Source organism: Oreochromis aureus, linkage group 1 (genome assembly GCF_013358895.1).
Source record: "Oreochromis aureus strain Israel breed Guangdong linkage group 1, ZZ_aureus, whole genome shotgun sequence".
Classification (NCBI taxonomy): Eukaryota; Metazoa; Chordata; class Actinopteri; order Cichliformes; family Cichlidae; genus Oreochromis; species Oreochromis aureus.
In genome coordinates, this window is record NC_052942.1 from 39,002,080 (window position 1) to 39,014,263 (window position 12,184).

General features: G+C 44.9%; 1 protein-coding gene across 3 annotated transcripts in view; it reads right to left on the minus strand.

Moving 5' to 3' along the window:
- plekhg4 (pleckstrin homology domain containing, family G (with RhoGef domain) member 4) overlaps positions 1–12,184 on the minus strand; it is a 92,734-nt gene that overhangs the window by 25,517 nt on the left and 55,033 nt on the right. For all 3 annotated transcript variants that reach the window (XM_039613716.1, XM_039613720.1, XM_039613724.1), the window contains exons 2-3: positions 5,241–5,438; positions 779–3,725 (exon numbers count right to left, since the gene is read on the minus strand). In XM_039613716.1, the coding sequence (XP_039469650.1) occupies positions 779–3,725; positions 5,241–5,438 (3,145 nt within the window). The remainder of the gene's footprint in view (positions 1–778; positions 3,726–5,240; positions 5,439–12,184) is intronic.

Here is a 12,184-nt window from a genome sequence, read left to right on the forward strand (position 1 = left end):
TAACCTGAAGGATCTCAGCAGTTCCTGTGGTTATGCTTCCTCTACATGAGATCTATCCAGGCTTCCGTGATTTTGTTCAGTAAACAAATACATCACCTGTGCATCACTTACTCAGTATGTTACTGTCAAGTGTTGGAGCCTATAAGGCAGCGCTCAGGGCAGCCGAAGCTGAACTCTTACCGTTTTAGGTATTCTGGGTGATTTATTTACATTATGATGCACAGAGTTGTTTTTTTAGTTCAAAAGCTTGAGGTTGTCAAGTCCCTGCTGCATCTGAACACGTCGTGATAAATCTGCATATTTTACTTTCTGTTAAACAGCCAGAGGGATGAGACGTTCAGCTTTCTCTCAACTGAAGAGCAAACAGTAAACAAAGACACTGCAGAGAATTCCCCTTAATGGAGCCTGGAGCAAGAACACAAGGCACACAACTTCCTGTCTGCTCTTGGGTAACAGAGGCAGGGCAGGCTGAAAAAAGCTGAATGGTCCTTTAAATGATAGATGCAGTCATGTGAAATGTGAGATGTTAATAGAAAAAACTGAAAAACCGACACAGACTCGTGCAAGAGCTGCTCCTGCAGCCACACAGGTGAGTTAAAAACAGGAGATGAAGTTGAAGGTAGTTTTAGTGAAAGAGATGCAAAGGAGGAACCACTCAGCCAATGAGGAGAGGAGGAGGAGGATGTGATAAAGGAGGAGAAAGAGTGAGTCTGATGGTCTGTGGGAGGAAAAGCAGGAGGGGGAAAATGTACTAAGGAGGAGAAACAGGTTCGTGTACCTTCAGTGTGACACTCTGAAGCTCCAGCAGCCTCCTCACAGCTCCACCGCTCCTCCTCTTTTTGGACTTCCTGTCCACTGTTGGACTCAGCTTCTGTCAGAAGTAAGTTTTGATGTGTTGCTGGTGTGGAGACGCAGTGCAGTGTTTTACACTCCTCTGCGTTATTCTCTCCAGTACTGGATTGATCTGATTCTTCTGTGGGTCCCTGAAGTGCACTGCTTTCAGAATAAAAGTCATCGCAATGTGCTTTGTTTTCAGAATATGAGTCCCCAGGGTCAGGTGCACTTTCAGAATATGTGCTTGCTAAGTGAGAGTCTTCTGTACTATTTTCAGAAGAGCTCTGAGGTTGTGTTTCTTTTTCAGAATTAAAAGTTCCTTGATGTGTTTGCAGTGTGTTGCTTTCACAATAAGAGTCCCTGTGGTGTGTTTGATGTGTGCTGTTTTCAGAAAAATCCTTGATCTGCTTGTGTCCTGTGCTGGGCTCTTCAGAGCACATGTGCTGTGTCTGTTTTTCAGAATAAGAGTCCTTGTAATATGGTTCTGTTGCTGTTTTTTCAAAATAACAGCACTCCGTGTGTTGCTGTTTATTATTTTCTGAGTCAGAGTGGCATTCTCTTGCTGTACTTTCAGAATAATAGTCCGCGAAGTGCGTTTCTGGTGCTGTGTTTTCAGAATAAGAGCCCTCAGTGTCTGTCTCTTTTATGTTGCTTTCAGAATAACAGTCTCTTGCTATCTCTTGCTTGTTATTTTCAGAATTAAAGTCACTGGAGTCTGTCTGTTTAGTGTTATTTTCAGAATAAGAATCATTGTAATGTGCTTCTCTTACAGTGTTTTCAGAATGAGAGTCCACCGAGTACGTTTCTAGTACTGTGTTTTCAGAATAAGAGTCCTGAATGTGTGGTGGTTTGTAATTTTCAGGATAACAGTCCTCGCAACGTGACTCTGTAGCTATGCTTTCAAAATAAGAATGCTCAGATTTACTTTGTGGTTTGTTACTTTCAAAATAAGAGTCAATGGCGTGTGTACGCTGTGTGGCAGTTTCAGGATATAAGGTTTCTGAGTCTACCTTTTTTATGTTTTCCGAATAGTCCACGGAGTGCGTTTCCGGTGCTGTGTTTTCAGAATAAGAGTCCAAGGAGTGCGTTTCTGGTGCTGTGTTTTCAGAATAAGAGTCCAAGGAGTGCGTTTCTGGTGGTGTGTTTTCAGAATAAGAGTGCTCAGTGTGTAGTGGTTGTTTGTTATTTTCAGGATAGTAGTCCTTGCAATATGATTCTGTAGCTATTCTTTCAGAATAATATTCCTCAGAATGTATTTGTGTTTTGCCATTTTCAAAGCAAGAGTTACTGGAGTGTGATTGCTGTGCATCACTTTCAGAATTTGAGGTTTTTACTGGTTTTATGTTTTCAGAATAAGAGCCCTCCCAGTGTTTCGGTTTTGTGCTATTTTCAGAATAAGAGTCTTTATAGTCTGTTTCTGTTACAGAGTCGATGGAGTGTGCTTGTTGTGTGTTATTTTTTAAATAAAAGTCCTCAGATTGCTTTTGTTTTGCGTTACTTTCAAAATAAGAGTCTTTATCTGTGTGAACCTCTCCACATCCCTTTTCTTCTTCTGTCTCTCCTCCTCTTGTATCTTCTGTCACTATTTCCTCTTCCTCATTTCTTTCTATACTTTGTTGCACAATCATAACCTGAATTTCCTCCTCGACCTCTACTTCCTCTGGGCCTTCTTCTACCTCATCTTCTCCATCTTCATTCAACTCCTCTACTCCATCTCCCTCTGTATCTTCACTTTCAGCTTCCTCCTCATCACTTGGAAACTTTTCCTCCTCCTGCACCTCCTCTCCTTCCTCACCAGCTGAAATGACAGGTTTCTCCTTCCTTTCCATCACCACGCTCTCTTCCTCCTTGTTACTTCGCTCCTCCTCCCACTCCTCCACCCTCATTTCTGTGCAGGTTTCAGGTTCAGTGTTCAGATTTGTGCCTGTGTCAGTACCTTCTGTTTCTTCAGATTCACAGATGGATGTTCCTGTGGTTTCAGGAGCGGCAGAGGAGGAGAAGGGGGTCAGGACTACAGCTTCACGGTGGTCCTGGTGGACGCTCTCTTCCATGAGCCTGCAGGTTGCATCCTCACAGGGCTGCGGGGAGTTGTTGTGTGCGTGGGCAGTAAGTGTGGAAGCAGCTGAGTGTATGTTGGTGGTTTGAGGAGTGTGTGCGGTAGCAGCAGACAGTGTGTGTGTGGTGGTATGTGTACTTGTCCTGGCTCGGTGCTGCAGGCTGATGGACTGGGTTAAGGAGCCTTTCTGTGGGGAGAAGCGAGGAAGCGGGAGCTCCGTCAGCTCCACGTACTCCCCCTCCGAGTCCTCGCCCTCGCTGTTGGCTGGTGATTGGTCTGTTTTAGGCGAAGATGGGAGGTGCTTCACATCCCTTGAAGAGGTTGCTTCTCTGTTGTTGTCAGATGATGTCTTGATTGCCACATCTTTGCCCTTAATGGACGAGTCCTGGTCCTCCTTCGGAGCAGCACAGGGCCGACTGATGAATTGTGGGTAGACCAGATCCTCCCAGGGGACCCTAAAGACGTCTCCGTGGGCGGAGAGGAGGCAGCGCTCCAACCTGGATGCACCGCGCTGCTCCCTCTCCCTGTTGACGGAGTCTAACCAGGCCATGCTAAAGAGAGACTGCAGAGCTACGTCGCACACCTCCTGCTGCTCCACATGATGGCTGCCGACCGACACGCTGCACAGGAGCAGGCGGGGTTTCAATGGGACGCCGCCCCTGCAGGAGGCCCTGTGTGCTCGAGGAGGGGGTGGGGCTGCAGAAGGAGAAACCAGCAGGTAGAAGTCTCCTGGACGGAGGTGGTGTGGGTCCAGATGACTGAGCTGAACGACTACCTTCTCGTGGATGCACAAAGGCCAGCCTTCATGACGAAACAGGAAACCACAGTACTGCAGCTGAGGAGAGAAGAGAGCATCACAGTCAAGACAGAGCACCATTAAAATCCTGGTTCTGAAGAATATCACCTGTATGGGTGCAAACTAACACCAGCTCTAAATATCGGAACCTTGAAAACCAAACAGAGCAACCACAGAGATTCAATTAAATCTGAGTAAAGTTCCCACCTGATCCCCTCAGAATCAGCTGATTCATCTCTTACAATAACTTTAATCTCTTTAAAGAAATCATGCAAAAGTTCACCTTCATTGTCAAATAACATGCCCTAAAAGCACACGGGTATAAGTTGCAACTACATCTCTCCAGGTGTAACAATCTAAAGCTAAAATCTTGCTAACTTTGAGCATCAGTATCACGGGATACATCATAGTTTTCATAGCAAAACCTGCACTAATTTAACATCTATGGCATAGAGCAGGGGTGTCCAACATGAGGAGCACAGAGTCCAACCTGGCCCACTGAAGCACTTAAGATGAAAGTGGGCTTTATGTGGCCCACGTTGTAAAATCAGCTGGACATCCCTGGCACAGAGGAACAGAAACGAGCACTGGAGCACGGTGGCTGGTCAAAACATTCCAACAGCTCCATTTTAAAACTTGTGAATTTCACTGTGAAATGAAAAAAAAAACACACTGTTGTATATAACAGTCTGAACATGATGATCTAACAACTTTAGGACCCGAAGATTGTCAAAGTCCTTGAAGGACACAGAGGATCCACGGATGATCTGTCTGCAGGTTGTTGCAGCATTTCCTGTTCAGCTTGTGACAATTTTCTCTGGCATAAGATGGCACGTCCCTCTTATTTGGTTTACTAAACTTTAGAGGGGAACATAAAAGTTCCGTGTCTTCATCCGCTATTCGGATCATCCACTGATCCTGAGAACTCATTTAAACCTACCCCTCTGTATTCTGAGGGCCTGTGACTTGGAAGATTTTGCATAGCTTCATGAACAAAAGTGAAAAAACAATACAAAAGCTTATTTTGAAAGGGAGGCACTGATCGATTTGTCATTAATATTTTTGAACAAGAGAATAGTGTTTAAAAGTTTGTCTAACAGCTGTGGCACATCTGTATCCACTTAGGCTGCTGGAGCTGCTCAGTTAATGAGTCCCACAAGCAGTCTGACATCTTTCTGTTCATGCACAGTCAAAAGTTGCAACAAGAAGAAAAACACGCAAACTAGAGAGCAGCAGAGCCTCCCCAAATCTGACGGGACGTGAACGCCCAGCAGCGAGCACGTGAGCTTTGGAGTCGCTGTAACTGACCGTGACACATCAGTCGAACACGTACGACAGGCAGGAACAGACACGAATCTTCAGTGAGTCGTTTGATTCAGAAACAGTGATAATCTGTGCAGACGGAGATTCCTATCTGTTCTTGTGTTTGCCATCACAAACCTGATGTAACAGCAGACTACAGCAGAGTGAATCCTCAACAAACAAACACTGAGCGCAAGTGAAGGACGCTTAAAGGTGTGATGAGATTACTCGGGGAAACGCAGAGATACTCACACAGGCATCCTGCTGGAGGTTCTGTAAGAACTGCTTTGCCGGCAGCAGGAAGTGGAGGAGGTAGCGGAGGCCGTCTCCTCTGTAATAGCGCTCCACAACGCTGAGAACCTGACAGAGAACAGTTGGGGATGTAGCTTGGAAGGGTGGGTAGAGGGCTGCCAGAGCCGACTGGATGCACCGGTCCAAAGATTCAGAGTCCTGGAAAGAGTAAGGGACGTTTTACTTCAAAAGTAATTTATTTCAGCTGGTAAATCTAAGAGCTCTGCTACACTTTATCAGATGCCACAAATGAGATTGTCACATTTTCAAATCCAAAAATCAGACACACTACAGAACAACCTTTAAACACACAAGGTTTCAATATACTTTAACGTGAGCTTCAGACGCCACGATAACATCTCGACTGTGGATTGAAGTTGAGAGCTGGTAACAAATTGTCATGACCATCTGAATTTTATGCCTCTGTGCTTATCAAACAATCAATGCTGGCATGTTTTTCTGAAAGGTGGAGATTGCAAAACAGCAATGTCAAACTCACTTGTCAAACTTGCTACCCTGCGTTTAGAGCCGGATAATAAAACAGTTGCGCTGACGCTGAAAACAATGTGCAGGCCTAATTCTTTCCAAGTTTACTTTTACTGTGCGCAGTACTGTCCAGTATCTGATGCAGACTGACTGTTTGTTTATTTGTTAGTTTAAGGAAGTCCTCTCTGGCTCCTTTGTCCTGATTTTATCATGCTGCTGATAAAAGACGTCTCTCAACCAAATCGCTCTATAATGAGCTGCTCAGACCAACAAAAGGTGCGTTCATGGTATTAAAGAATAATCAGTTTCAGCTCATGTTGCCTTAATGCTGGGCTTTGCGTGTCACAATCAGCAGTAGAACAGCCCAAACTGCCGAGGATACAGGAGAGAACATGTGAGTGTGTGTGTGCAGAACATCCAGCTGTTGTCTTTAAAAACACCACACCTCTGCATCACATTCCAGAACAGACAACAGCTCCTCTGTTCCCATCTGTTCAGAATGATCAAAGTGACTGATCGGATCGCCTCGGAGACAACAGCAGCTTCCTCTCCTGCTTCCAATTGACACATTTAAGATAAGATAAGATAATCTTTATTAGTCCCACACGTGGGAAATTTGTTTTGTCACAGCAGGAAGTGGACAGTGCAAAAGTTATATAGCAAAATTAGAATACAATAAGAATAAAATACTGTACACAACTGTACAGAATAGAATAAAATAAAATACTATATACAGTAGAATAAATAGAATAAAATATACAATAGGATAAAAATAGTTCTATAAAGCATTTGCATTCTGAGTAAAAATACAACGATGCCAGAAAAGATTATTGCACTTAGTGTTATTGCACATGTGTGGATGTGTGTGTTTGATCAGTTAAAGTCTTTGTTGTGGAGTCTGACAGCAGTGGGGAGGAAAGACCTGCGAAATCTCTCCGTCCCACACCGTGGGTGCCGCAGTCTCCCACTGAAGGAGCTGCTCAGTGCTGTCAGAGACTCCTGCATGGGGTGGGAGATGTTGTCCAACAGGGATGACAGCTTAGCCACCATTCTCCTGTCACTCACCACCTCCACTGGGTCTAGAGCAGCGGTCCCCAACCCCCGGGCCTCGGACCGGTACCGGTCCGTGAGTCGTTTGGTACCGGGCCGCGAGAGTTGAGGCTCAGGTGTGAAATGTATGGTTTTCAGGGTTTTTATCGGTTTTCAGCGTTATTTTGTTATCGTTTTTATCGTTAACTCAGTTTTCCTGGGTCTTTTCACGTGTGTTATGAATAAATCTTCTTTTTTTCGGTACCGGCACTAGTTTTATTTTGTTGTATTTATCCGCGACACCTTATTGCCGGTCCGTGAAAATATTCTCGGGCATAAACTGGTCCGTGGCGCAAAAAAGGTTGGGGACCGCTGGTCTAGAGGGCATCCTAGAACAGAGCTGGCCCTTCGGATCAGCCTGTTCAGTCTCTTCCTGTCCCCAGCAGAGATGCTGCCGCCCCAGCAGACCACACCATAGAAGATGGCTGAGGCCACCACAGAGTCATAGAAGGTCTTCAGGAGTGGGCCCTCCACTCCAAACGACCTGAGTCTCCGCAGCAGGTACAGCCTGCTCTGCCCTTTCCTGTAGAGGGCGTCTGAGTTATGAGTCCAGTCCAGTTTGTTGTTCAGATGAACACCAAGGTACCTGTAGCTGTCCACAGCCTCGATGTCCATACCTTGGATGTTCAGTGGTTGCAGTGGAGGATGTTTGTGCCTGCGGAAGTCTACCACCAGCTCCTTGGTTTTACTGGCGCTGATCTGGAGGTAGTTCAGCTGGCACCAGTCCACAAAGTCCTGAGTCAGTCCTCTGTACTTCTTGTCGTCCCCATCAGTGATGAGGCCGACTATTGCAGAGTCATCAGAGAACTTCTGCAGGAAGCACTGGGTGGAGTTGTGGGAGAAGTCTGCAGTGTAGATGGTGAAGAGGAACGGAGCCAGAACCGTTCCCTGTGGGGCCCCCATACTGCAGACGACCCTGTCCGACACACAGCCCTGAGTCCTCACATACTGTGGTCGGTCGGTCAGGTAGTCCAGTATCCAGGTAGTGAGGTGATGGTCCACTCCAGAGTTCTCCAGCTTGTCCTTCAGAACCGAGGGAAGAATAGTGTTGAAGGCACTGGGAAAATTTGATCAATGCTTAAGGCCAGCACAGAAGGCAGGCCCTGGAGGTGTGGCTGGGAGGCCCCATCTGCAGCAGTAACTGGATCCACTGGTCTGGAAGTAGCGGCGACTGGTCAGGTAAAAATATCCGCACCCCGTCTGGCTCCAGACAGCCCTCTGAGGTGTGTGTGCGCGCGTGTGTGTCCATGCCTCCTCTTCCTCCTCTTTAATTCAACGTGTTTAACCTTCCAGGCGGAAGCACACTGACTGGCAGCTCCACCCTCAACGTCGGCTTCACTCATACAGACAAATAAGTTTAGTTTTCCTCCTTTTCCTGTAGTTAACAATCCAGGAGCAGCAGGTCGTCACTATGCAGCACCTGAGAAGCACCTGCAGCTACAAACCAGCAAGGAAGCGATAAGAAAATCTAATTTTCAACCAACTCCTCACTGTGAAGAGGAAGCAACACAACAGAAACCACTAAAGATCTGCAGTGGGCAATTCGCGGCATTCAGTTTTAAATATTAAAAAAAAAAAAAACTTTTCATATTTTCCTGTGTTTTTAGCACCGCCTGGAAGGACGTTTCTATTGAAATAAAGGTGACGCTAACACAGCTCAACACACCAGGGTAAAGTGTGGTGAGATGGAGTGCCAAGTGTCAGAAAAATAAAAGGAAAAAGAGATTTTGGCATGAGTTGAATGAAAATGAGGAGGTAACTGTTTCATGTCAAACGTCTCATAGTCGCTGGAAACCATGATTGTAACCAAGATTACATTTTGATTAATTGCACAACTATAGAGAACTATGTCACTGGAGAGTGGTTTGGGGTGGAGCGCGTTCTTGAAAGAACAGTGTAATAGCTCCAGATTGCTGAAATGCCCATCCCTGATAATTAACTGTATTTATAATGAAGTTAAAAACAGGTTTACCAAGTGCTTTACAGCTATACATACAAGCAAAGTTAAACAAAAAGCAGCACATTATAAAACAGAAAATACAGAAACTCTCAGTAATCGAGACTGACACATAACTTGTCATAAAATACATAAAAAGCTGTTTTATAAGCTTTAAAAGTGGACACGGGGGCAGCTCGTGTGATTATCAGCTGAAGCTTGAAGTGGAGTCTGTCTGTCGCCTGGCCTTGGGGACCAAAGGCAACAGCTGGTCTGAGTCTACAAGGAGGCATGCGAGTTTAATATAAGACTAGGGTTGGGCAACTAATTTTAATTTCATGAGCGATTTTGGCATCCGATGGTTATGAAAACAAGACAATTGCTACAAAAGGTCTCTCCCCCCCCCCCCCTCTCTCGCACGCACTCAGGTTTATTTTTGGCATTTTAAGTCTTTATTTGACAGCATTGTGTAGAGAGAGGAAGATGCAGAGAGAGGGGGAGGGGCAGCCCAGAGCTGTCCAAACCCACGTCCAAAACCATCCTCACCTCCATCCATCCATCCTTATCCTGTCTGTTATGGCAGCAGAAGGCTGAGCAGGACGTTCCAGATATCTTTCTCCCAATAATGTTTTCCAGTTCTTCCCAGGGGATCCAAGTTGCTCCCAGACTAGACAAGATGTATAATCTCTCATGAATTGAAGGTCAATCCCGTTGTCTACTCCCAGTTGGGGTTGTTTGGAAAACATCCAAAGGGAGGGCTGGAGGCGGTATCGTGGTCCACTCAGCACAAAGAGCCGGCGAGTCTACTCCGAGTTCTTCAACTTATATTTAAGGCTGAGCTCAGTTTGGCTGCTTTTGTCCACAACAGCTCACAAGCACAGTTGAAGGCCGGAATGAAGATCAACTGGCTCCACTTTCTATTCTCCACAACAGTCTGGTACAATGCCTCATGCTACCTCAACTTACCCATGTCATGCTCCACCATCTCCAGAGATATCTGCCCTCCCTTGGTTGGTGCAGCAACTTTCCTCCATTCCCAGAAGGAGCAATCCACCATTTTCCAACAGAGAAATGTGGCCTCTGACTGAGAGCTGCTGACCATTATAGCAGTCACTTCACACTTGGCTACAAACCGCCACATTGCAAGATCAAGGTCACATCCCGATGAACGCGTCTTTCATTCACATTTCACTTAAAATTCTAAATGCTGCTTGTAAAACACGTTTTTAAGTGAAAGCTGCTTCTTGTTTAAGTTTGTGAATAATCAGATTAAAGTACTGACCAAAATAACCGTATGATTCTTGCTCTAATCAAGCAGTTTTAACATAAATCAGTTGAGAACACCTCTGGTAGCAGGGAGGGGAGAAGATGGGAGATGTGCTCGCCGTTCTCAGCGGCACACTTCGGCACATTTTGTTGTTGATTTCTGGGGCCATTACAGAAATCCAGATCACTGCAGATAACAGCATGACAGAGTTTGTGCATCATCCATGGTCTCTGTGATAAAGGACGCCTTCAGTGTGTCTTCATACTAAACTGATACCATCAGTCACACTGAGTTGCGAAAGAAAATCTAAAAGCATATTTCATCACCGCACAGGAAACGCCGCTGGAGTCAGGCAGCTCATTCAGAGGGATTTGATCTGCAAAGTTTATTAGCAGTTTTTACTGATTAGTATGTGAAGCAAACCGGCACTACTCACTGATACTAAATGGTATGATTAACAAGCAAGCTGTTTGTTGGACTTCCATGGACTAAATTCTTTGAATTCTTTAAATAATTTTACGTTTTAGCCGACTTTGATCTCCTCCTCCAAGAGTTTGCTTTCCTAGAAGTTTACTCTTCTAGTCCACAGCGATTCCTGACTAACCTTCATTTGTCCTACTTTTCCATAGGGCAGAAATCACGAGGCAACTGCCTTCAGATGCCAGCACTAAACGACTGGAGATTTACAGGTGACAGTTGTTTAAGTTACAAAAGCTAATGCCATGCTTTTTAATGCACCAGCATCTTTTTCTATTGAATGTAAGCACAACATCGGCAATGAACTCAAGTCCAAGTTCAGTTTAAAGACAACCAGCGTTGACTAAATCATGGATATAATCCTGACAACATAGGTTATTCCTAATTCGCTAATAAATTCATAATAGAAGCTTATTTGTAGTAAAAACTACAAATAAGCTTCTGTCTGCGCTTTTTCACAGAGCAGATAGAAGCTTCAAACAGTCTGATGTTGATGGTGGTGGTGTCTTACATCAGAGTCTTATTTATCTGCTGTATGAGTGTCTGGGATGCAGAGATTACATCACTGCATCACAGCAAAAAACAAAAACAAAACAAAACCTTTATTTTCTCTGTTTTTCTAAGCAGCTTCTTTAGCGTTTATATTCTCCTTATTTTACTTTGTCCCGACTGTTAAGTTTGATGCTTCTGTTTATCGGCCGTATTTGCGCTGTTGTCAAAGCACCCACAGACCTGTTAAACTGACCCTGCGGTGATGTCACTAACAGTTTCCCTCTGTTTCCAGTTGTGTCGTCCTGCTCAGCCAGCGTTCCCCTTCAGCCTCGGCTGAATATTCTGGATGTGAATCAGGCGACAACTGGCAGCCAAATGCAACACTGAGGCCAATATTAGCAGCAGGATATCAGATGACAGCTGGTGCAGGGGGACAGGGGACCGGGGGAGGGATTTTTGTGCTGCTGAAAAGCACCGCGGCAGGTTGTGGACGATCATGAGTTTAAAGTGCTGATGCAAACAGAGACCGATCGTAAACACAGGAGCGCTCCAAAAGTTACAACTGGAGTAAAAATAAATGGGCACTGATGGACATCTCTGCTGACGTGACACTGACACAAAGCTGGCAGCTTCATCAACGACAGAAACCTACAGATTCATCGCTGCACCGCCAAACTTCAGATCGTTTTGTAAACTATGGACACTTTGTATTTACTACATTCATATCTTATACTGTCTATAGCCTAAAACTAAGAATGCACTGTGAAAATACAGCATGCATATGTAAGAGCCATTTGAAAATGTGAAATTTAGGCATTCTTAACTCATCATAATAAGGCCAGTATGTTAGTGTATGTTAAGATCATCTTCTCTGAGGTGCGATGAGCTAATGGTCTCTCCTTTTCTGCATTAGGACTCTTAATATGCGTTAATGTGCATTTCAAGAAACAGAAAACTTCAGTGACACAGTCCAGGAGGAGTAAACCAATTAAACATACTTCACATCTTTTATGTTGCTGATATAAACTGTAAACCTACTCTGTTGTGTAATGGCATAAAAAGACTGTAGGAATCACGATGTATATAAAAGCGAGGATTACAGTATTAAGACTGCAGCTCAGGCTTGCTTTGAGAGGGTGAGGAGGAGGATGATGGGAG